Consider the following 26,916-nt stretch of genomic DNA (forward strand, 5'->3'; position numbering starts at 1 on the left):
GCAACGTGCAACTTCCGTTTGAACGAAATGTGCCTGGTGATGGATGAATGTGGCATGCGCTCATCCAACACAGCTGCTGGTCTCGGTCTCGATCTTTTGGGTCTAGTCAAAGCCTGATCTTTACTTAGTTTCCCCTCTTTTTTCCTTTGCTCTAGCTGCCTCTTTCAGTTACTGTCTCTCTCTCTCTCTCTCTCTGTCTCTCTCGCATTTTATCTATTTTGTTTTGTCTGTTACAATTGCTCAGTGTTAACCGGTTCTTTGGGGCTGGGTACACACAGAGGGCCAGGCCACAACAATGTTGGTAGCTAGTTTTTAACTATTCTGCTTTTGTATATTTATTTTTTATTATTATTTTTATTCTCTCTCTATTTCTCTTCTTTGCCTTGTGTCAGAGGGTACATTGATTTTTTGGACATAGTTCTACTAATTGTTTATGTACAATATATTATATGAAAACTTAATTTGTTGTCCGACAATTGCAAGAAATTCTTGGGAATTGAAAACTGGTTTACTTTGCTTTTGCTTTGACTTGACTTGACTTGGCCCCACTGTGCACACTGTGCACACTGTGTGTCTGCACTTTGGCCATAAAAGGCAGCTGCTATTTAGCTCCCCCCTCCATTCCGCTCTGCCTTCTTCTTGCTTGCTGTCTGTAGACAGCCGCTAATTAAGACCATTAAACGCATTTAATTAAATTAAACAATTAAATGGCACAAAAAAAATAAAGCGCTTAAATAGGCAACAGGCCTCGAGTGCCGCAATAGTCTTTAGGGACCTGTAACTGGCCAATGAACCGAACTACCTCCCAAACTGTCTTCTTCCTCCTCCCCCCCACCCTCGTTTCCGCCTTACTGTATCTTTGTGCTGACCAAATTACACATCGAAAATTGCTTCACCTTCGCTTTGGGCAAACTAACGAATGAAATTCAAAATTGATTTTTGATTGACATGTGAAACTCAGCGGGGCAAATGGCCAAGGGGCAAGCGTCTTTGGTCTTTGGCGGAGGAAGAAAGAAGATCTGCGATCTCCCGGGAGACCCACCGCAAAGGTAAAGGGCTGATCGGTGGATCATTAAGTTCACATAGTGAATGCATTCATCGCGTGTGTGATAATCGTTAAGGTTCGGTCAGCACAGCACAGAATGCTCGTAAGCCGAATCTACATATATATTCATAAGTATTAATTTATTCATGAGTGTATTCACATTTTAATCAGTTGTTGAAAGAAGCAACATTACATGCTAAGCGTATATTTCGACGAGTATTCATGAATACACTCACTTTTTATTCACATTTATTCATGAATACACTCATTTAGTTAAGACTAACTGATTAGCCCAAAAGGGCATAAACCCATATTCATGCATATACTCACTAATTATTCATGAATAAACTCATTTGTGAAACATTCAAATCAACAGAAGTGACTACATCAAATGTCGTATAGAAATCCTGTCAAATGATATGACATTAAATGAAATGCAAAGAAGTAATCGAAATATATCCAAGAATTATTTGAAAAACATTCATTCAACGATTTATTTAGTTTGCAGCTGTAAATTTTGCAATCTGACAGCCTAAGAATATTATCAATATATCCATATGCATTCATACTCATATGCTTGGAACATGAATGACTAAGCTTGGTTATCGGGTGTAGTATCTATGTGTAGTCGTTTCTAATACCTTGTATCGCTGTCCAGTCCACTAAATTAACGATTTTATTTGCCAAAAATTTAAATAACGTTTTATTTACGCATAAATACAATCAAATCACATATCGAATGGGAAATTAATGCTAGATTATCGAATGCCGCCAACAGTGGCAGGCATTAAAGCCAAACTAAGTATGTGTCCCCATTGACAAAAGAAAAGAATTGATACTGTTTCCAAAATAAGGTATTAAATCGACAACTTTACGAGTACTCAGATTTGAATTTGAATTCTAATTGTAATTTATGAGAGTGATGACTGAGCAAGTTAACAAAAAAGAATTTAGTGATCAGCGATCACACTTTATGCTAAAAGCGATCTATGAATATAGAGCATTTTGAATTGATAGAGAAGAGAGGATTATGATTCATATTACAATTTTGGAGGTGAAGCAAAAACAATCCAACAAATTATCAATTAGTGATCACACAATATCAAACTATATGCTAATTATTGACCGATGTTCGATGTCGAATGATATAAATGGCGAAAAAGAGAGCAACAACACAATAAAACACATGTTCACATCGCACTTTTCAGCTCGATTTTTGGGTATTACTATATTTTGTTAGAAGTCGCCGTTTAAGCTTAACAAAAGAGTTAAATACCTCCCCATCCCCATCCCCAGATCCCACGTACCATACAGCTGGTAATTTGTGTGTTTCAAATTAAAAATGCAAATGATGCTAACGAAATAATTTAATTTACTTGGCCAAGCCAAACCGGACCAGTTCAGAGACGAAACAAAGCGCCGGAAATTTCAGTTAAATAGAGAAAAAGGGGGGAATAGGAGAGGTCTCTCTATTGAATGATCAGTTGTGTGATTTATTTCAATAGTTTTTTTTTTTATATATATTTTTTGTATTTTGGTTTTGTATATTTTAATTAGAGTGGAAACGCTGAGTCGTCGTCCGACCGTTTGTAACTTGGCCAATTGCCAATTTGTTGACCAGTGTTGGCCAAAACAAAAAAAAATAAAATAAAGCAAAAAATCATAAACAATCTTAATCGATTTCATATGCTAATACGACATGTAGTTTCTGTGTGTATTTTGCCCAAAACGATCCATTCGCCACAACAATGGAGACCGAATTCGATTTTATAAATTATTAGTTTTAAATTGTCATTAATTTGGCGCACAGCCGCAAACAGTTTTTCGATAAATTAGATAAATATGCAAATCTAACGATTTGTTTTCTTCAACATCTCTCTGCGTCTTTTCCCCTTCCCCGTCCCATTGCCAAACGATTTATACCTCAACTCATCAATCGGAATGTGTCTGATCTTTTGTCGAACAAGCGACCAAATTTGCACTTGTCATGCGGTGAAATATGAACTAAATTCGCTTTTCGTTTAATGACACTAGCTGAAAGCGATGATTGCTCATCACTCTATACTTCCCCCTCTTCTACTCTACTTTCTTTCGAAAATATTTTAAACTTATATTAATCCTACTTAAAAAAGTCCCTGATCGTTAATAATCATTGTATTTCTTAAATAAAACTGACTGAAAATAATGCTTCAAATTTACTTGATCCTAGTTATTATCCTAGTAAGATTTAAATTCATCTATTTAATATACATTTGGCAAATGTAATGGGAATTATAATTTTGTAATTTTGAAACTTTCCTTGCTTTCTTTATACAGATGGACACGGCTATATCGACTTGACTATTGATGCTGATCAAGAATATATATAATTTACCTCCTTCTGCCTGTTACGCACATTTGATTGAAACACAAACTTAATTGACCCCTGTATTTTTATTTAGTACGGAATCTAAATATGATAATTGCTAAAAGCGACGCTTTAATATTATGTTAGATATTAGTTAAATGAATAAAACTACATAATTTCATGAGCTGGTCTTGTTTTCTGATTCATATGCTGTTGATAAATCCTCTTCCACTTTGATATCACTTAAATAAATGTGTTAAAGAAATTTGTTAAGATCTAAATACTTACTGATAAGAGCCATGCGTGTTGACACAGGTGCCGCCATATTGGCAGGGATTCGATTGGCATTCCTCGACATCCTCGGAACAGGTGTGACCGGTGAAGCCAGGCGGGCAGTTGCAACTGAAGCTGCTGCTGCCAGCCGAAGCGGAACAGGTGCCACCGTTGCGACATGGCGAACTGGCGCACAGATTCTGTGTCTGGCAATGATCGCCTGCCGTAGGAGAGAAGCAATATAGATAGATATTTGATTGAGAAATTTGATTAAAGGCAAGTCAAAACGGTGCTTATATATGCGTGTGCTAAGTTGTTAACTCACCCGTATAGCCATTGGCACAGATACAGCTGTATTCGTGAAGCGTTTTCAGTTGGCAAGTGCCGCCATTGAAGCAACGCGCCTGATCACAGGCATTGGCCACGGCTATCTCGCAGAGTGACTCCTCAAAGCCGAGCGGACACTGGCACGAGATGCCCGGTCGGCCATTCCGAAAGGCCACCTGACAGGTGCCGCCGTTCTGGCAACGTCCATGGCCGGTCAGGCAGGGATTCCGATGTTCACAGTAGTCGCCAACGTAACGTGTATCGCAACTGCAAAAAAAAAAAAACAAAATAAGATACAAAAATATCTGGTTAGAGAGAGATATGCATATGAGATACATAACTATGAGATACATTTTGTGTGATTGCCGGATCGCGTTTGCAGATAATGAACGCATAGTCGTATCTAGTTTATGGACTCTCCTAGCAGTCAATGCAATCGGCGGCAGATTTGTGTCCATCGATAAGCGGTAAAGTGTTAAAGCGGCTGACAAACTGACAAACTTGCCTCATTTCCTTCTCGGACAGCTACCAAATGACTTTCACAGTTCGCAGATGCAAATCACGCTATTTTACACTTGGCAAAAACTGAGGCTATTTCTATAAAAATTAACGATCATAGCACGTATATCGCGAAGAGCATATTTTTGTAAAAAACAATTGCTAAAATTACTTCTTGAATAATTTTTTATGCTTTGTGAACTCTTGCAGCTGAGATGGATTATTTGTATGGATTTAATCTAGGAAATTGTGAGCGAAAAATAATTAATATATACTATAATTGCGGGGTTTTGATTAAGTAAATTTTTTGTAAAGGGGCACGACTTTAAAACACAGATTATACAGCATCTCTGAGAAATATCTGATGATATATGAAATATTTTAGATATAATATCAACAAATTGTGAACTAAAATCGTTTTCATCTTGGTATCAAAAGTTTTGTAGCTGGAATTGTCACAAGACGGTTTATTTTGAAATATGAAATTTCTAAATATTTTATAATTTTTGTAAGAATTTAAGATAGTTAAATCGATAATCGATTTATATCTTTAGGCTGACAAAGTGAGCCAAATAAAAGCTGTCTGTTACACGATCAATTAATGCGTTTTGCGACTCATTAAAAAGCAATAAGCATAGTGCATGTATTCTGCATTGCTAGCAACTAACAACAACAACAACAACAACAACAGCAATAGACGAAACATAAGACTGCAACAACAAGAAATTAGCAAAGTAATTGCAGTCATCGAATGCAACGACGATGCACTTCGATTGCTGATGACGATGACGATGGCGATGGCGATGACGATGACGTTGTTCTTGATGATGATGTTGCTGTTGGCTGTTGCTGCTGATGATGATGACTCCCGACTTGGAGTTAAAGTCGAACGACAACTTGCACATTGTTGTTTTCCCTTGAGAAAACAATTTTTATGTACGGTAATTTGTGCGCGATCTTGATTGCATATTAAATTTTCATCGAAGCCAAAGTCAAAGCCAGCAATGAGAAAATTACACGCATTGCAACAGCAACAGCAACAGCATCCCAACAACAACAGCAACAACAACAACAAAAGCAACAGCAACAGCGATGATCATGAAGAAAAAGAAGAAGTAGAAGCAATGAATAATCATTAAGGCGCGACTTCTTTGGCCAATGGCTAGTTGAATAGAGACAGAGAGAGAGAGAGAGAGAGAAAGAGAGGAAGGAGGGGAAGACTGAATCGAAACGGCTTTTCTTTGGCTTCGTCTTCGGCGTTGCCACTTACCGTTACAAGTGTGTGAAAATGCTTTAGATTTAGCATTAATTTGTATCACACATAACCTCACTAAATGCCCTGCCTAACCTCACTTTTCAACTATGTGAGTGTGTGCTGTATGTGTATGTCTATATGTGTATGTGTATGTGTGTGTGTTTGTGTGTGTGTGCTGCTGCTGTGCCGATTGTTGATCGTAATCGAAGCCATTGGGAAAATTAAATGGCGGTAGGCAAAACAGTTAGCAATATGTTGTTGTTGTTGTTCGCTTGAGAAATCGATGTTTGGCTGCTGTGCTGTTAAAGAGTAGGCCTTGTTGCCCGCGGATGGGGAGATGCATGAGGGGGAAATTGAGGAGGGTTTTGTGTCTAAAGACAAAACCGAAAACTAACTGAAACAAACCAAGTGGCCAGTGGCGATGTTGCTGATAAGACAACGGACTCCCCATTCAAATGAGGTGTCAGTCGGGTATTTTTTTTTTTTCTCTTCCAACTTTGCACCACTGCACCACTATGCAGCACAGTGCAGCAATGAAAAATTAATGTAATATAAATTATACACGAGCCAGTTGAACTGAACTGAGTCAAGTTGGGAGCTGGAGCTAGGAGCTGAAGCTGAGAGTTGCCAGAGCCCCGTTGCCAACTCGATTCGTGTTGTGTTTTCAAATGAAACGCGAGAGAGAAAAATCAAATAAAAAAAAAAAAAAAATAAAAAAAATGAAGCAGAATAAAAACAACAGAAAAGGAGAGAAGAAAAAAATAAATGAAAACGTGACTCGCATTGGCAAATAAACCAAAGTATCCAGAGGCAGCTTGGACAGGGTGTGTTTAAGCCTTAGAGAAGACCGCGTGAGAACAGCGTGAGTCACGTGCAAAGATTGTCAGAAGAAACTCAACACAGGGCAGCATCCAGTACACGAAGCGAAATATGCAAGTACTTTGCATTTGAAACACAATGTTTTAAACTGGATTTCTCACTTAATAAAAATTATTCAAGTCGAGCAATTTGACCTTATTTCAAGTACGATTTTTAGAAAATTTAAGCATGTAAATATTTTTAATGTTATATGTTTTTGTTATATAAATTCAAGAATCGTCAAATTCTTAACTCGAGGTAATTTAATTATTATATTTTTGTATTTAAAAACACTAAAATCACTTTGAGCAATAATATTAAATTGGGCAGTTTTAATTATGGTAGTAATATTAGCAAGGTGATATATTTATTTCTTCTCAGTTCAAAGTTTAAAGACTGTGGTGGGTGAATACATCATCTTGACTTTAACTACACCATAGTGTTGACTACTGTGGTGTGGAGTGTTGAGTAATGCTCATGCGTGGTGAGTTGTGTTGAATTATACTGTATTTGAATACGATTTGCATTATATTCTCACGATCAATATGACGTTCTCTATCTTTATATATTTTTCTGTCTATGAACACGCCTGCAAACAAATAAAAAATTATCCGGTATCGCCTTGTGTGAGAACAAAATAGAAAAAAAAATATATCAATTTGATCTGTCTATCTATCTATCTGTCTGTTCGACTGTCTGCCAGTCAGTCTGTCGCTGGCGATTTCAATTTTGCGGTCGACTAGAGAGAAATGTTCATAATCATAACTTTATAATGCTTCAACTTGGCTTCAATTCGGTTTCAACTTGGCTTCTTTTCGCTTCTCACTTCTCACGAGCGTGTAACCACAGCAGCATCAACTTGAGGCTATCAAATGTGCATTGGTCTATCTGATAGGTAGAATTGGTATCTGGTCTGGTAAGCGAATGATTTAATGTCTTCAACCGATGATCAGTCATCTTTTTGGTCTTCCGTCTCGGGTCTAGTCAACACACACACACACACACACACACACACTACTGTAGTCTATGGCTTCCATGTTGTTGTTTTGTGGCAAAAAAAAAAAAGAAGAAAAGTACAACGCCTAGTTAGCTGCCGGTTGTACTCGTAATGCTCTCTGGATATCTAATTTCTGCAGAGCAATGCAATTCACACGCTGGCCCCGGATCTGGGTCTGGGTATGGTCTGGTCTCGCCACAGCTGGCAAATGCTTTCTGCTTAGCTAGCACATATCAAGATCGCCGACCAACGACGACAATGTATGTAAACAGTTAGAGAGAGACAGCGAGAAAGAGGGAGCCTGGGGGAACTTTCGACTGCCAAAAAAAAAAAAGAAGCAAAATGTTTATCGCCCAGTTAACATCGCTGTCAATGTCTAAAGCGCCTGGTTGCAATTAAAGGCTCGGTTCGAATCGACTTGGCTTGGCTCGTTGACAAAAGCAACCAATTAAAGCATTATAAAATATATTTTATTTGGCATAAGTCTCTGAGCTGATGATGCCATTGCTTGCCAGGGAGGGGATCTATCGATAATAATCTGCACAACTGATGAGTTGAGTTGTTGCTCATGTTGCAGTTGTTGTTCGCGCTGTGACAAGTGCGCATTTTGTGTGTTGCACCAGTGCAAATGTGCAAATGTGCCTAACAAAGCAGTTGCATTCATTCTCGAAAAGAACAGTCAAAGATCACTCGCAATGCTGATCAACACAAAGTTGCAAAATTAGTTGTCATTAGGTTATCGAGTGTAGATTAATGAAAGGTCACACCAGAGGGGTTATCACAGTCTGAAATATTGTGTTTGTGTCTTAAAATGCTATTACATCAAATCAAATCAAATCAAACTTGGACAGTTGAGTTTAAACTTTCTCATCTAGCTGATTAATGTTTTATGTTTAAAGCGATCTTCAGCTTAACCTTTCAAACCTCTCAAGTTGTATGCAAATGAATTTCCTGCTCATGAGTTAATCAAAGCCATGACTGTAAAGCTTAGTTAAGCAAAAGTTCTAAGATGCTTTGTAGTATTTATTAGTTTTTGTTCTTCGGGTAAATAGCTTACACTTCTCACATTACCAACGTGGCAGCGTGGTAGTTGTTGTTGTGCATGTCTTTCAAGTGAAAAGCCAACAATGCCAGAGACGAGTCGACGGGTGCAAGCGGACATTGTACCTAACCCTGGGCAGGTGCAACATGCGGACAGAAGACGGCAATACACAGAAAAAACACAGAAAACAGAGTTGTCGACGACTTTGTTGTTGCTGCTATTATTATTGTTGTTGTTGTCGTACTATGTCAATGTGCCATTTTGAGTCACCTCCCTTTGTAACGCGCTTGTCAGTCTACGTCTCTCTCACTCGCTCTGTATACCCATTTCTATCTATATTTCTAGCTAACTAACTGGCTAACTGCTTCTGCATTTCACCGCAGGCATTTATGTATTTATGTACTTGGTATTTGTTTAGCAGCTGAACCGAACTGAGCTCAGCTTCAACTTCAACTTCAACTTCAACTTCAGTTTCGGTCTAAGCTCAGACCCGTTTTTTTTTGTTTTGTTTTTTTTTTCGTTCGTCGGCGACCGACAAATGCGTGACCCCACGGCTCAACAACAAATTTTACACCAAATTTCTTTCCGCTTTTAGCTGTCTATCCAGCTAGCTGGCTTGCCAACAATCCATCCATCTATTCATCCATCTAACGTATGAGTTACATGTCATGCCGCATTTTCAGCTGTGCGTTTTCATTTCGTTTCGTTTGCTTTTGTCTGCTCAGGTAACAGGTAACACACAACAACAACAAAAAAAAATGCATATTTTACTCTCTTATAGTATGTATGTGTATCCCAACGATTCAGACTGAGACTGGGACACCGGCTCGTCAAATGCTTTACAGGTAAATATTGTATACAGCGACCTTTATTTACAATGAGTCCATCCATCCACTCGTTGGATTCATTCAGCGATCAGTTGTCAACACTTGACATGTTGCGCAACATTGTTGCCAGGAACTTGATCTCATGAGTGATATCGATGGATATCTAATTAAACACAATTCTCAACAATATTTGATATATCAAAATGCAATTATCAGTATAAAAAAAGAGCACAATTTGCATTACTTGTTAATATTTAAAATATGTGCATATATCAATTTGTTCTTTTCTTTTTTTTCTTAATATTTCCAATTTAAGTCTTAGTAAACTTATACATCACATTAACTAAAACTGGATAAGCAGCGTTTTAACATTACTTGTTTTTATCAGAAGGTATTACTTTAAAATCAAGCAACTGAATAGTTCGATAACCTGTGAGAACTATCATTTATTATATATGTAGCCACAGATTTGTATATAGGGCATAAAAACCAATTAGAAGTCATACGATATTAGTGATCTAGTTCGCATTATTATTTGCATAAAGCGTTTCTTCATCTTAGGCAAAACAAAGCCCTCGATTCTTGATTAATTCAATATATTGTACGACACTTTATGCAAATCAATAGGTTTTGTCTTTTGGTAACAACACTAATTGGAAGAATGAAATACTGTCATCTCATTAAAATGCTAAAGAAGTGCAATAAACCACGAAACCAGAGACGAGCATGGAGTGTAATATAACATGGGCATGGGAAAGATGGCAGCTGTCATCATCATCTTCATATGATGAAGGGAGTTATGACATGGTCCAAAACAATGATAGATTTATGTAATGCCAAGCTCCGTCTCTTTCAGACTTGCAACTTCAACTTCAGCTGTGACTTTAACTCAGTTAAAGATACAGATTCGGATGCAGACTCAGACTGAGAGTCATAATTAAAATTTTGGTGTGTTAGTTGCTGTTGTTGTTATCGCTGTTGTTGTGGCAGTTGCAACTCTTGTCGTCCTCGTCGCGTGAGTCGTGAGAATGCCCAACTTAATTGAGTTTCAATAAAACGTTTTAATTTTGACGAAAGACGCAACACAACGCAACAAGACGAAACGAAACAAGACGAAAAGGAATAAAATGAAATGAAATCAGGCGACTTCGAGATGAAATAATATTAAGGGGCAAACAAAAAAATTAAAAAAAAAACACAAGAAGGAAAGGCAAAAAACTTGGCTAAAGGAATTTTGTACGCCAACGCCTTGGCCGCAAAAAAGGGCGCGCAAAATGAAGAGCAGAAGGGTTCGCGATTGGGATTCAGGTTCAGTTTTCTGTATATGTATGTGTGTGAGAGATGAGTTGTGTGTGTGTGTGTGTGTGTGTAGCAACAATTTATGGCCATTGCTGTTGCTGTATAAGGCAAGAATGTAAAATGCAAGCGGAATGCACAATAAACATTCGCTACGCTCAGGCGGGAACCGATCGCAGTTGGGAATAGGCAGCTGGGCCCCGAAGGGGGCAGAAATAAACAGCAGGGCGGCCAGGGGAGGATGTGTGTAGATGCTGCTGCTGCTATAACAAATCAGCAGCAGCAGAAGCAACAGCAACACAGAAAAGCAATCAAAGCAGGTTGCAAACAAGTTTGACTGCGGATTGGGATCTTTAAAAGAGAGACCTGGGGGAAAAATGAAACTGAATCGGAATCTGAAGCTCAAGCTCAAGCTCAGCCTGGGGCCCTGGGGCGAGATCAAATCGAAGGATGCGCCAAAGCATAGCACACAAAATGGCCGCCAGCTGATGCTCACTAAATGTGTCATCAACGCTGACGCTGACAGTGTATGCTAACTGTAACTGGACCATAAAAAGCTGTTGCTATTGTTGCTGTTGCTGTTGGCTGAGACGCTTAAGAGATTAGCGCGGCATTTGCTTTTGACGTGATGTGCTTATTTTTTTATTTATATATATTTTTTTTTTTTTGGCCTCTTGTTGTTGGGCATTTTCATTGTCATTTCCTTTTGGCCCAGCCCTGTATTAGATACAGATACACACACATGCACACATGAACACAAGCATGTGGTTGGGCACCCGACTGTTTGCTGCTGTCGTGCTTAATGATGAGTTAATTAAAGTAATTGCACAGAGAGCTTGAAATTTTTCACTTTTTTTTTTCATTGTTGTTGTTGGTTTTGTTGTTGTTCAGTAGCAGGTAAGCAGCTAGCAGCTAGTAGCAAGGCTAAGACTAAGACGCCGGCCCATTGCTCAGGTAAGAAACGATAGAGCTAAACTGAATACTGAACACACAAGGCAGAAGGAAAGCCAAAAAGAACATTTTAAGTGCAAAGCGTGTGAGCCGAGAGTTGAAATAAAAACCAAAGTTGTCTTCTGGTCTGGCTCTCTTCTTCTTTTCAGCTGTGTGGGGAAATGAAATTAAATGGAAATATACAACATGGGCATTAAACAACATACACACGCACACACATGTCTTCCATCTGTGTGTGTGTGTGTGAAACAATGAACTGACGTCCACAAACACAGACAGAACACACACACACACACACACAGAGACAGAACACAAACAAAAGACTTAGGCAACGAACTTGCCAAGGGCTTAACAACAACAGCTATGGAAAATAAACGAACAAAATTATATTCGCCTTGTCTTTTGATTCGGGTCAGCAATTCAGTGACTTTGCAGTGAACTGTCACTGTTTATCGTCACTTGTTAAACACAGCGAGTCACAGCTTTTGATTGAATCGAAACGAAAAATACAGGAAAAACATTACAAAACTGTTTTTAAAAAATTATGATATAAATTAAAATTGATTTGGGAATTTCCAAAACTATTTAACTAAGTGAAATCTATAGATATTTGCTGTTTAACGTAACATTTCTTTCTATTTTTTTTTTTTTTTTTTTTTGAAAATCTCGAGATGTAGATAGTTGTATTTATTTGGATTTCAGATTTCACAGTTTTATTAACCAATATCAAATTACTATGTTCTTAAAATCCTGGTATACTGACTGCTAGAGATGTATGTGTACTATATATTCAAGCTTTAAAATATTCAAAATCAATATTGAACACATACACCAGCTTTTAAACTGAAATTTTGATTCTAAACAGTTGAATAAATCTCACCGATATTATAGTTTCACAAACAATGCAGCCAAACGATACACATATGTATATATAGGAAGTAACTATCGAAATACGACACTGCCTTCTTTCCCAAGCGTCAATTGACAGTAAAAGAAATAACAAAAACTGCAACGTTGCCGCATTCTATTATTGACTGTCTGTGCCATGCTCACCCAGTTTTTTTATAACTTTTTTCTTTTTAGGCATTTCGAAAATCATAAATTTTGATGGCAAATATTTGTACAGAGAATTGGCGGAATGGTAATCTGTAGTCAGTTAGATGACTCATCATCAACATGAACATCAGCACATTATCACGCAGTTTCGAGTTCGACTTTTTGTTTTGTTTAGCTTTTTGCTTTTTTTTTTGGGAGTATCTGTAGATTGTTGATCGCTCGCACTTCAAAGTAAAGTTTTCAATGTGCCGCATCTGATGGCAATGTCAATTTTTCTACTCATTTTTTTTTTCGGTGGTGGGAGACGATGCTGTGGCGTTTCAGCTGCTCATTAACATGTCATAAACCGCAAGTAAAAAACGCTTTTTTTTTGTTGAAGAGAAACAACACAATAAAAAGAGCCAAATAATAAAAATGAAGAAATAATTTATGGCAAAGCGAGGAAAGCTTTTACCACAGCATAACAGTTAGGAGTATTGCGACTTTATTGATCCACAAAACTGATCGTAAATCAAACTCATTGTTCTGGACCCTGTTCAAGTGCATAATTGTAAAGCGGCAGCACAATGTGGCCAGTGGGCGATGCATGAAAACCAAAAATGGACTCAAACATGACATTTGACATGGCTATTGAGCGAGAAGGTGGAGAAGCAAAAACAAGAAGAAGAAGGAGAATGAGACAGACAATCAAAGCAGATCAAGCAAGTCAAAGCGAGTCGAGTCGTATGCTGACATAAACGGCCGACGGGGCTGGGAGAGAGATCGTCGCGTTGCGCCGCGTCGTGTCCTGCACAGGCCATCAACTCTGGCAATCAAGTCAATTAAACAAACAACAAGCTCGGAGCACAGAGCATTCAATAGTCGGGGAGGGCCGTTGGAGGAGATTTGTTGGTCTGCTGATCGTATCGAATTGATCGGTAAACACAGTTTGGGCAAAAGCTCGTGAAATTTTCAAATTTGCAAAATAATCGCTGAGCTGTGCACCAATTCGAAATCAAGACAAAATGTGGTGTACTCAACACAGTGAGGATCAGTGGAAAAGCTACGCGCGATCACCAAATAGCTCAGCTTCAGATTCAGTCACAGCTTCAGTTTTAGCTACAGTTACTATTTCCGAGTCTTTGGCTGACAAAGTTCAAGCGATGTTATCGCACATTGAGCAAAGCGAGCAGACATAAAGAGTGAGAGACAGAGAGCGATAGAGAAAGAGAGAGAGAGAGAGAGGTAGATCACTTACATATGTAAAGACTGCAATGGAACAGACCTCTATGGCTTGATCGTGCCGTTGATGATCAGAGGCAACGGGGGCAACCATGGCGCGCACATTCGAGAGCCAATATAGACTGAGAGACGAGGCAAATGTACTACTGCCACATGGCTTGATCATCAGCAAAACGATCGCAGCAGTTAGTCCAGAGAAAATGTCGTAAAAGCAACAACAACAACAACAACAACAGCAACCACAGCAATCAAAGCGAAAAAAGCGGTCGCATTTTTAGGCTAAAAGCTAAAGCGCTTTTATGTAATTACCTGCTAAAGATAGTGATACCAGCTAAAGTTACGGCAAAGAGGCGAGGGAAGCTGTGTGTGCGTGTGTGTATGTGTATGTGTGTGTGTCAACTGGCTACCGTTGATTGGTAGTTGAATCTACCGTAGATCACTCACGATCGCTTGAAAAAAGAGAGGGCAATCCTTATATGTAGCCTAAAAATGTTATAAAAATACATCTCAGAAATTCTAATCGATGTTCAGAGTGATCTTCAAGTTTTCTTATAAATATGTCAGAGAGCAAAAGCATCAATGTCTGGGCTAAAGATCAATTCGATCACAAAAGCTTTCATAGTTATACAGTGAATGAAAGCGTCCCCGATCGTGCTGTAGATCACACTGATGCCCAGATCATTGATCACGGTTTAAAGCTGCTGCAATTGTTTAAACAAAGAGAGAGATAGCGAGAAAGAGTGACAGAGGTAGATACCAAAAATTTGTAGCTGTTTGGCAGTGCAATGCGAACTTCTAACGATCTTGCCCCGCTTTGAAAGCAACAAATGCACGCCCCAAACTTTTAATTATGCCACGTTCAAATTGCCGGGCTGACAGACTCGTAAAATTTTGACAGAGTCTGTCAAAAATAAAGCAAAAGTCGAAAGAGTAGAGTACTCTACGCGTATGCTCGTCGCATCCATATCATAACTCAGTCCAAGTTATGCGTTGCGTACGTGCCATTTGTTTGAGCCGCATTCGCATTTGATTTATTACAAAGAGACCAACACCGAAAACAATTACAAAAAAAAAAAAAAAAAAAAACAAAGACAAAAAAACAACAACCGAAAATGCAATAAAATAAAGACAAACTACCAAAATAGACAACAAAACGGGCTTAAAGAAAAAAAACCGCACAGGAAAATCTGACCAACAACGAAAAGAGATCTGAAAAAATCAGTAAACTCTGGCAACGGCACGAACCGGAGTCGTTCGTCATCATTCGACAATATCCGCCATTATTCAGTAACAACATTGCGTTCGTTTCTACGTCTCCTGCAAAAGGGAATCAACATGTAGAAGAGGTGGGAAGCGGAGACTTGAAAGAATTGTGCGGGCGCTATTGTCTCGTCTTAAAGGAAATTCAATTTGAGCTCCGTTTCAATCCTTCCTTTTTGGCTGTGTTTTGTATGTAGTCGTCTCTTGTCTGTCCTCCTTCATCGTCTGTCTAGACAAATTTCAAGCTAACCGAAATGCCATTGTCAATGCGCATTGATGACAGATCTCCTCTCTGTCAGTTTCTCAATTTATATGCATATATATATATATATATATTAAAATACATTCGTATTCAACATTTTCAGTGTGTCCTTGGAAATGATATTGCCACTGGTCATTGATTGACATATGCAAATTTGTTGCTGTCATTTTCGGCAGCCAAAACTTATGCTAATAATTGAGTAAATCAATTCAAGTTTATGGCAAATATTTGCTCTCTTCCCAACCCCCATCCATATATGCTCTATGCTGCGACGATGGCGGCAAGTTGAATCAATTTGCATAAATTGACAGGCCCCTAGAGTTCAAAACATGCTGATGAAAGCCCAAAATGTTGTAAACTGGGGCCCAATTAATGAATGCTTCCTTCCGCTCCATAAACTGGTTTCCTAATCACACTCCCAATATGGACTAGTTTACACATCTACATATTTTGTGGACTTTTCTTTAGATTTGGGTTTACTTACGAGCAGTAGGATTTGCCATTGGTCTGTGTGATGCATGTGCCGCCATTCTTGCAGCCCAATGTGGTGCAGGAGACCGCCAGGGAGGAGCTCGTTTCTAAAAATAAACAAAGGAAAATATGTTTTATTAATTGATTTTAATTAATTGTTAATAAATCAAAATATTCTTAAATATATTATAAAATATCTAAATCAAATCGAAAAGCATAGTTTAAATCATTAATTTAATTATTATTACTATATGTCTTTTAAAACACTCTTTGTGTTTGCCTGTTGGTAACATCAAGTTTTTATTGCCAATATTTACTGCGAGCAATGATGTGGATATTTAAGTACCTGGACACATTTATTTTATTCAATTTGTACTATTTTAAATTTGGTATTGCAAAGAGGTCAAAGCGGCTTCATCATTTTGCTAAGCAAGTCAATAAAATATTTATGTAATAAATAAATTTAATGAAATATTCTTTTGTCAACGACTGCACAAAATTGATACGCTAAGTTTCTATACTTTAAAAAATGTTGAAAAATTCTAAAAAACTTAATTTTAAAAGTTCGGTTTTCTCTGATTTCATTATGTCGATCTCTTTAAGCTATCCTTCTTCTAGCTACTTAGAATGCCTTTTATGCAACGTCTGCTTTTACACGAGAAATAGTGTGAGTGAAAGAGAGAGAGAGAGAGAAAGAGTAAGAGAACTCTAGTTACATATTCTATTCGCAAATTGAGTGTTGACTTTAAGGCCACGCGGCGGCATGACAAAGCCAAATGACGAACTCTTGGCGACAGCGCAGCAAGCATATCAAGCACAACATTAAAAACAACAACAACAACAGCAAGAACAACCACAAACAGACACAATGAATAAAGTTCAGTGCACTTGAACTGTCCAGCAGTGCAGATAAAGGGGCGCCAAAATATATAAAAAAAAATACTTAACTTTTGCAATTTGCTGCGAGCAAAAAGCGAAAAGGCAAAAGAAAAAGAGAGCAAGAAAAGAGGGGGGTAGTAAAAAAAAAGTATGAACAAAACTTTGAATATGCTTATTTTTCATTGTAAAAGTGGCACACAAATTAAACAAACGCACCGCGCTTTAAAGCGCCCCAATGTTTGCTAATTGGGCGTGTGGCGACTTCCTGCCCTGGTAATCGGTAGAGCGGGAAAGAAGAAGGAGAGAGGTGAAGAGGGAGCAGACAGGCAAGGGGAGAGGATGACGACAACAGACGGCGACAATAAGTTTTGATTGCCCAGCACAATAAATAAATAGCGTTGTCTTCACAACGTGGCAACAACAACAATAAAAAAGAAAAAAGAAAAGAAGATACTTGTATGTATTTATGTGGCTACGACACTTTCTGCAACATACATACATCCCACCCCCCACCCTCCTATGGAGTACTAGCCACCCTTTTTTCAATGAGTGTTCACTGTGAACGACGCGTTGCTCGGAATCCGAAATCAGCAAATGCAAAATGCAAAATGCAAACAGCGAAATTATCGCGTATACGTAAACATAAATTTAGCATTTAAATGATCGATGGGCATAAATCTTTCCCTGAAATATACACACAGACAGAGACACTATCTTACATACACAGACAGGACAGATACACAGTCCGTTAAGTTGAAGTTGAGTCATACGCGGCGTATGCATAATATTGCGAAATTTATGCGAGCAAACCAAAAGCCAAAAGCAACATGCGACACAGCAACAAAGACAACAAATGCAACAACAACAAGAGCAACATGTTGCCATACATTTTTTGTTGATTGTCTTAATTTTTAGCAACATTTTGTGTCGCCAGCTGCGTGTTGTCTGTCTCTGTCTCTTTGTCTCCCTAAACTAATTGACCTCAATTAGTGCAGCGCATATAACAACAATAATAATAACAACAACAATAAAAAAAAAGTCGACCACTAAAAAATGTTTATTCGCATTCGCATTGTTAAGGTGCGGTTCGATTCGGTTTTCACAATTACCAGTACATTAAGTATACCTTTTAAAAAGGTGTATATCTTGAGCATCATAATCATTAATTTTATAGAACAATCTTTCAAAATAAGCAATAATAATAATTATTATTATTATCATATGTTAAGTCGCGTTTATGGCTTAAAGACTCGTTGTTCAATTGCAGACAGTAACTTTTATAATTTAAATACGTAATTCATATAAATAATACAATGTGATAAATTAACACAACATTTTAATAAAAGCTCAATAAGAGAAGCTATAAGTTTTGCTTTTGATTTTAATAAGGTCAATATATTTCACTTGAAAACCTTTTAAAAACTTTTCTTACTCCTAAAAATCAAAGTACTACAGTTATAGTTAGTATTGACTGCAGTTCCTGCATTTCCTTGTCCCTTCCCCTCTTACAAAGCGCGTGATTCATTTTGTGGCAGCTGCAGCTAATTTCGATAGCCAAAAAAGCGGCGGCAACTTTTAAAAACTGTCAACTTGTCTAGTTGTTTTTTGTTTTTTATTTTCCCGCTTTGTAATTTGAATAGTTTACCGCTTGTGGGCGTGGTCGTAGTTTGGCTTAAATGAATTAACAGCGCGCTTTGCAATTCAACGCTTCATCAACAGAGCGTGAACGCTTTAAGTTTTTCTTTCTGTTTTTTTTTGTTCATTTTCTCAATTTTCGTTTTTTTTTTTATTGCGTGTGATTTACCGCATAATGAAAAACGCGCTGTACAAATCTGTTGAGGTATTTTGGTCTGACGTTTAGTCGGACGCTTGCCGATGCAGGCAAGTGTAACGTGAAGATCACCCTCGCAATTCAGTTGCCCCCCTTCCGCACCTGGCTGCTTTTACACGAGCTTCGACGTGCTGTTTAGACAAATGAGTTGTTAATTAGTCAAGTTGTTTAAATCGCTGTTAAACTGTGACTAACTAGGCATAAGTTGTAAGTGTAAATCAAGTCAAACATTTTCAAGTTTTTTATCTCAATTATTGTAGGTATTTTCAAGATATTTAGGCAATTGCTAAGAGGAAACATAAGCTGATATCAGAAGTATATTGAGGTACTTGTTGTTATCCATTTAAAGTAAGTAAATAGCAAATTCTTGATCAGCGGCAAGAGCTAACTTACTCAATTTTAAAGTTATATAAAGATATTGGACTATAACGTAGCAATCTATCGGTTAAAAAATGTGTGAATATATTTTAGACAATTTTTTCGATTCATGCATATGAAACTTATACTGAATTAATCAGTAAAGAAAATGTACACATTTGTTTTTCCGATTTTGTCTTTTATTCAATAATTTGTTTTTGAAATTTTCGTCTTTCCATACATTTTTTTACAAATCAAACTTTACTTTAAGTCGTTGATGTTTTCTGATCGCAAAGGTAATTTTTAACTACCGCTTAATGTTGAGGCGGCGGATGGGCGGAGGGGGCGTGTACGGTAGTAGGTGCAGACAAATGTCACTGGCCGTTATAAATGGCGCTTATCGAATTAAAATTTTTCGCATTGCTTACACATACACACACATATAGCTAACAACAAACAAAAGCCACCCAAAAACGCTATCAGCATAATAAGCAACAGCAACAACAGCGACGAAACTGAAACTAAAACAAAGGCAAAAACTTAAAACAACAACAGATACAACGTCGACAGCGACAAGTAAAATAGCAACAACCACAACAGCAACAACAACAATCTAAATATAAAAAAAAAAAACAATAACAAACCACGGCCAAAAATTTCTCACGCTTTTCTCCACCGCACAACAGCGCACAATATAAGTAAATTTATATATAAATATGTACAAATGTATACGTATATGTTGCTTATATACATATCTACATAAATATAAAAATATATATGTATGTACATTTATAAAAAAACTATCAAAAAACCGCAGAGTGGTTCGCCGATATAACAAGAAATCATAAAATAACAATTTATTTATGAGCAAAAACAAAACTGCAAATGATTGCCCAAAAAAAAAAAATCAGTTAACAACTACTCTAAGAGAGTGGTTTACTAGGGGGGGAAGTGGAGTAGTTGGTGAATGAGAGAGAGAGCAAAAGTTTAAGTCCTGTTCACGAGAGCACAAATTGGGTTCCATATTAAAAATCTAATGCGAAGGAGGAGTTGTAATGAGGAGTAAAATTGTAAAGGATCAAATAAGCTGTGACCCACTGTATAGTGAAATTAAAAGAACTGATCACAAAGATTTCGTCCAGTTATTGATTTTTTTATAATAATAAACTTAATTAATTAATTGTGAAATATTCCGAGTATTGAATATATAACTTGATATTGAACAATTCTCTAACTATAGCAATATTAAGCCACTTTTATGTTTACAGGATATCTAGCAGTCGTGATTTCTGATTCTCCCAATTTATAATGCTTCTATGCTTCCATTTGCCTTTGAGGAAAACCCAATTCCTCTATCATAAAATGCATTTTTAAGTCGTTAACTTGCACAGCTGGCAAAGTCATGCAAAATGTCTGTAGCCTCCTTTCGTTTACATTCAGTTTTATCTGCTGCTTTTTAGCTTCAACAAACAACAACTATAACAATAAAAAATAACAATAACAATGTGTGTGAATTGAATAGGAAACTAGCCTCGTGTGGCATATACTATACTACATACATACATACATACATACGAGTACACAACTACGCTATGTAATCTTTTGACTTATCGGTTTTGGAAGAAAAACGCGTCATAAATTCTACTACCGAAACTTTGATACGCTTTACGTTCTCAGGCTTTAATCGTGGTGCTGCTGCCAGTCTGTATGTGCATGTTGAAATACATACATACATAAACTTGACAGTATTGTGCATGTTTCAGCATGTTTAAAATGTCAGGCAAGCATTATTATCTGTAGAGCGTTTCGCAGAATTTCATCATGTTTTTATGCAAACACATTTCATTGATTCAATGATGTTGTACTGGATCGATGTTGGGATCAGTTTGGACATGATCTTAAATTCATAGATTAGCGATCAATAGATTATGCAATCTTCTGTTGAATTTCTATACCTTTTAAATGTAATCTTATTTTCACTTCTCATAGCTGATCTCGATAAAATTAAGTTCTATGTGATCATAAGAAAAGCAATCAATAGGTTTTACTTTTTATACGATCGTTTAAATTGTAGAATTTTAAAAAGCGATTGAATTTTCTTAGGTGATCTTTATTCATAATAGATACATATTTATGTACTTTTATTTACTCGTCTCCCTGCTCTATTAGTTGATAATCAATTCAGCTGCTGTAATTCGCAAATTGATAAAAACTTTGGCTTGCAAATTGCGTCTTAAAATGTTGCATGCAACTCGCTGTATCTCTCACTCTCTCTCTTTCTGTCGTATCTGTTCTTTGTCTGTTTGTTTCTTTGCCTTTTGATTCTGATAAGTCCAAGATGCCAATGAGAGCTGTCTTCAAAATGTTTCACAGGCATTGCGACCACAAGTGCTGACAAATTGTTGCGGGGGCTGTTTAAAACGCGTGGAGGTGGCAGCCACAACAATGAAAAGCTAAATAAAAATAAATAGTCGCCCCATAAATAATGTGTAATGGCAAATAGAAAACGAAAAAAAGAAAAAAAAAAACGAACTGAACCGAACCGAACAACAACAAGAACAACAAAAGACACTACGTTGCAGAGGCGTCCAGCAAACGTGAACGTTGTAATAACAGCAGAGGCAACAAAATGCGGAAAGATTGTTAAGTGTTAATGAAAAAGTAGCTCCAACTGCCGCTTACTATGTGTCTCTCTCGCTCTCTTGCTTGCTCGCTCTAGTCGCTGCACAGAAAGTCGTAAAACGAAAAACGAGTGTGGGAACCAACAAACGATGGTTCGGTTCGGTTTGGGTTTAGTTTTTGGTTCGGTTTGCTTTAAAGGTTTTCCATTTTATTTTATTTTCGATTTTGTTTTTTCTTTTTTTAGGTTACAGAGTGTGTGCATCATTGAATTTTTGCGGTCTCCAGCATATCTATGGGCCCCCGATCTCGACGTCGCGCTGTCTTCAGCTCTGATAGATTAATAGGCCACAGTCAACTCACTACTTGCGATAGCTGAGACGCCCAAGACGCTGCCCTCCTCCCAAGTCGGTCTCGGACAGACGAACTCGACTCAAGAACTAACTACGAAAAGAGTCGGAAGAGTCCGGGAATCGGTAATCGTCTCGTCTCGTCTACTCTCGTCTCTATCTGTCAGTTGGCAGAGTACTCGAAATACTCGGTAATTGGATCAACGTTTGTTGGGTGGCACAGCCAAATGGGGAGGATGTTGTGGTTTTTGTGGTTACATTCTTTTCCTACTACTTCTTCTTTCTGTCTTTCATTTTCGGTTACAAGTTGATAAGCAGCAGATATATTTAAATACATTAAGCAACAATTTCATTTGAATATGCAAGTCTTTTAAAAATATAGAGAAGCGATCATTGAAGATCAATTTGAAATGTTTCTGAGAATCACTTTGAAGATCTCATATCTAAAATTTGTTTCTCAAAATAACTACGTTCATTCAAGACCATTTCCGAATTGAAGAATTCTGCAAGATTGCAAAATCAAATTCATTTATGTGTGCTGATCACATAGAACTTGAAAGATTATTGCAAACTGGAATGTCTTTAATGTATGAACAATGAACATTTAAATGAACGAATAAATTCGAAAATATAACTTGAGCAAGTTATTTTGAGATAAATTAATTAAAAATTAATATAAAGCTAAGGAAGCTTCAAGTAATAATTATTATAAGGATAGAAGATAAATAAGATATTTCAGTTTTCCGCAAGTATCTATAGGAAACTGATAGAAATGTGACAACTTAAGCTACTTCTAATCTTATGAGCTACATAAAATATATTGCTAGTAAATTTTTGAGTTTTTTAAAGTTCAGTATTATAAGAATGGAAGATAAATAAGATATTTCAGTTTTCCGCAAGTATATATAGGAAACTGATAGAAATGTGACAACTTAAGCTACTTCTAATCTTCTGAACTACATAAAATATATTGCAAGTAATTATTTGAGTTTTTTAAGATTCAGTTTTGAGGTATTTTATTCATTCTTATTCCTGTTGCGTAAAATTATCTGTGGAATTTATGCATCTTTTTCCAATCACAAATCATTTGGCAGAGCATGTGTTGTGTGTGCATCTGTTTGTGTGTGTGTGTGTTATTTTGTCAGACCTACCCTAAGGCGCCCTTACTGAAATGCTACGTAATTGAGCGCATGATAACCGCAACAACAACAATATAAATGATAATGCAAACGTTCTAAATGGGCCAGCTGGCGAGTTGGTAATGCCGTTCGGGAGGTTTTTGCCCCGTTTTTGGTAATTGAAGTGCACTTGAAAACACATGCGACACTTTGCGTGGCGACAGTGGCATCGACAGTGAGCACCCCCAACCCCCAGCAACCCTGTGGCAAGGACAGAGAGCGAGTGTAAGAGAGAGGGAGAGAGAGAGAGAGGCAGACGGAGGAAGAGGAAGATATTACGCTGGCAACGTGGGAACGACATGGGAAGAACGCAAGGAGAAGACACCCTCATGAGGTCGTCCACAAATGCGCGCCAAAGCCGACGGCGACGCAAATGGCTACGCAGGCGCACACACACACACACGCACACACACACGCACACACACACTCACACACACACATTAACAAGCAAACAAACATATACATATGAACATAAGTATATAAAAAGGGTTGCTTTAATACATGAAGTTGCATGAAGTTTAAAAACCATAATAATAATGTGTCATATGAGTGATATTATGCCTCTCTCTCTCTCTCTCTCTCTCCCTCACGGTCTGGCTTTGTGTGTACTTTAAATAAAGTGAAGCATTTAACACTTCCGGCAGACAACAACAACAACAACAACAACAACAATACCAGCGAGAGCAACTTGAAAGCTACACTAAAAACATTCGACAGCGTGTGAATGTTTAGATTAGCCTTAAGTTAAAGGCATTTAAAGCTGTATACAATATGCAACAATGCAACAACAAGAGCGCCAGTTTGTCGCCCATGTTGCATTGCTAATTGATGACACCGAGAGCGTTGGTTCAAAGTCAAAGTTGGTAATGCGGTGGCGCCACCTGTCTTTTAGAGATTTACCTAGAGAAAGAGAAAAAGTGAGACAGTTGCTAAGTGATCTAAGGGCAGTTTCAAACTGGTAGCTCATTTTAGCCGTTAACTTGACATTCCAAATGCAAATACAACACACACACACACCCAAACACGTACAAAGACACAGTTAAGTGCTGACATTTGTTTCCATTTCATTGATCATAAATGTAACTGTGTGTTGAATGCATTTTCCAACAACTTTTGCCTTCGATTTAATGGATTTGAGATGAAAAAAAAATAAAATAAAATAAAGATACTCAAAAGTTTACAACGATCATTAACTGATGCATTAATTAGTTTGAAGATGCTCTAAAATGATTGTTATAAATGAATGTTCAATCTGTCTTTATGCTTATGTCTGTGAATGTGATCCATAATTATCAATCTTGAGTTTTAGATACATTTGTAATACTCTTTCGTTTTAAGTTGTCAATACATCTGTAGTTATATTCGATTTGTTGTTCTGGATGATATATGTACTCATTATTATGATAATGACTGAATTGTTTATAATAAAATATGATCATCTGTCAGATAATTCTATAATAATACACCATGTTTGGTCAAACCTCTAGAGATGTGTAATTAAAGACATCAACTGTATATATTTTATTTATGCTTCATTTTTCTTTTTTCATCTACTCTAAACATTCTTTATCTCTACACATCTGTGTGTGAGTGTGAGTGTGTGTGTGTGTGTATGTGCGTTGCTGATCTTGGGCTGATCTACTTACAACAGATGAATTCTTACACCCGAAGTCAAGTCAAGATGCTTCGATTTCGGTTTCAACTTCAGACGAAGACGAAGCCAAAGACGAAGAAGACTCTTCTATAGGCAATATGCGATACGTTTGATCGCCGTCGCTCAAGTGTACATAATGATGATTGTCATTTCTCATTGCACACACACAGACAAACACACACGAAAGCAGTTGGAGAACTTGCCACATTTTGTTGTAACTTTAAAACTTAGAAAGAATTTCTATGTCCAGCTGAATGAGTTGAAGCAAGTTTTCTCTGTCTGCCTCTCTGTCTGTGAGTGAGATAGCAACTAAGCATGCAATATATGTGTGCGCTTGTCTTTCTCTCTCTCTCTCTCTCTCTCTCTGTCTCTAACATCGCCTGGGCCTGGAATCGGGCTTGGCCCTGGCCAAGAGACAGCAAAGACAACACAACAAAACAGAAGACAACACAATACAAGACAACACAACACCAGACAAGACAAGACAAGACACTTTGGTTAATATCTATAAAAATTGTTGTACTCCAAAGTAGAGCCCGAGATCGAGACCAAGTCGAGACCGAGACCGAACCAGAGACCGAACCAGAGCCCGAACCCGAACCCGAGAGGCAAGAGCCCGAAGAGACCGAGAGCTGTTTTTGCCCCGTTTGTTTATTTGTTCTCGTCGTCGTCGTTGTCGTCGTCGTCGTTGTCGTCGTCGTCGTCCATCGTCAGCCGAGGTTGTCAGCCTTTTTGGACCCAAGCCCAAGCCGGGCCCAGGCCATGAAGTGGTTATAAGAATAAGACACACAAAGCATAAAACAGAAATGAAAAAAAAAAAGCAACAACAACAGCTCAGCCCGAAGACGAGGAACGAGGAACAACAGAAAATGAGAAGAAGAAAGAAATACTGAAAACTTGTTCGGTCAGTGCGTATCAGGCAGCCGATACTTCTCTCTGTGTGTGTGTGTGTGTGTCTGGTAGTGTGTGTGTGTCAGTGTGTGTGTGTGTGTGTGCTGCGCCCTGGCCATAAAGAAAACTCATTAAACAGGCAGCAAGTCAGGCAAGAAGTAAAAGACGAAGTCGTTGGCCAAGTTGTTCAGAGGCAAAAGTTGATGGGCTAAGGCAAGTCTAAGGAAGAGGAAGAGTGTATAGAAGAAAGGGTAAGGTAAGGAAAGAGAAACAATGAGTCTCTCATAGACAGAGAGCAAGAGAGAGAGAGAGAGAGAGATGGATGTGCGTGTGTGTGTGTGTGCGCACTAATTCGCCTGGCCATCATTAAAAGTCAATAAACAGACTGCAACAACTGCTTGGCCTAATCGTTGATTTTGTGAGATTTAATTACACTTAACCAAACCAAACCGAACCAAAGTGGAAGGTTTAAAGATTGGCTAGCTGCTTTCATAATTAGTTTAAGCCAAATTGAGCTGCCTAACATGCATCCAAGTTCCCCAACTGATTCCAAACAGTTTTGTCTAACCATTTGCGGCATTTTCCCAGCAACATACACACACACACACACACACACACACATAGACACAGCAGCAGCAGCAGCCGCCTTGGAAAGTTGTTCAGTCCAAGCTCATCTATGGCAATGCCAACTTTAAACAGAAAACTTTGATGCTGATGCTCGACTGATGCCAAGCTGATGTTGTTGTTGATGTTGATGATGGGAACAATGACAGAGAGTCATGTTTATGCAATGTCCAATATGTCCAATCGAGTCTTTAACTTTAATACTATGCTCACTATGACTTTGTCTCCATGGGAAAGCAACGTGCAACGTGCAACTTACAATAACTTGCAACATGGCTCAAATATCAGCATTACTTTACAATCTCTGATTTTCGGAGCTCCGCAAAATTCTACCTGACCGCCCAAATATATGTATGTATGTATACAAATAATCAAAAAAAAAGAAACACAACAACTTGGCCATCTCTTTCTCTTTCTCACTCTCTTTTTCGTATTTTTTATTTTTTTTTGCCAACAAAAAAACAGGATCGCTTGGCTAAACGGAACTGCTCTGCAACCTCAACAAGATGATGATGATGATGTTGTTGATCATCATCATTATCATCTT

The 26,916-nt window shown here is 37.8% G+C and overlaps 1 protein-coding gene across 1 annotated transcript in view; it reads right to left on the bottom strand.

The window, feature by feature from the left end:
- The window catches only part of LOC117782823 (neurogenic locus Notch protein), a 47,961-nt gene that overhangs the window by 16,377 nt on the left and 4,668 nt on the right, over nt 1-26,916 (bottom strand). The window contains exons 2-4 of the mRNA XM_034619873.1: nt 16,000-16,093; nt 3,991-4,259; nt 3,681-3,885 (exon numbers count right to left, since the gene is read on the bottom strand). Coding sequence (XP_034475764.1) covers nt 3,681-3,885; nt 3,991-4,259; nt 16,000-16,093 — 568 coding nt within the window. The remainder of the gene's footprint in view (nt 1-3,680; nt 3,886-3,990; nt 4,260-15,999; nt 16,094-26,916) is intronic.

This window comes from Drosophila innubila, chromosome X (assembly GCF_004354385.1).
Source record: "Drosophila innubila isolate TH190305 chromosome X, UK_Dinn_1.0, whole genome shotgun sequence".
NCBI lineage: Eukaryota > Metazoa > Arthropoda > Insecta > Diptera > Drosophilidae > Drosophila > Drosophila innubila.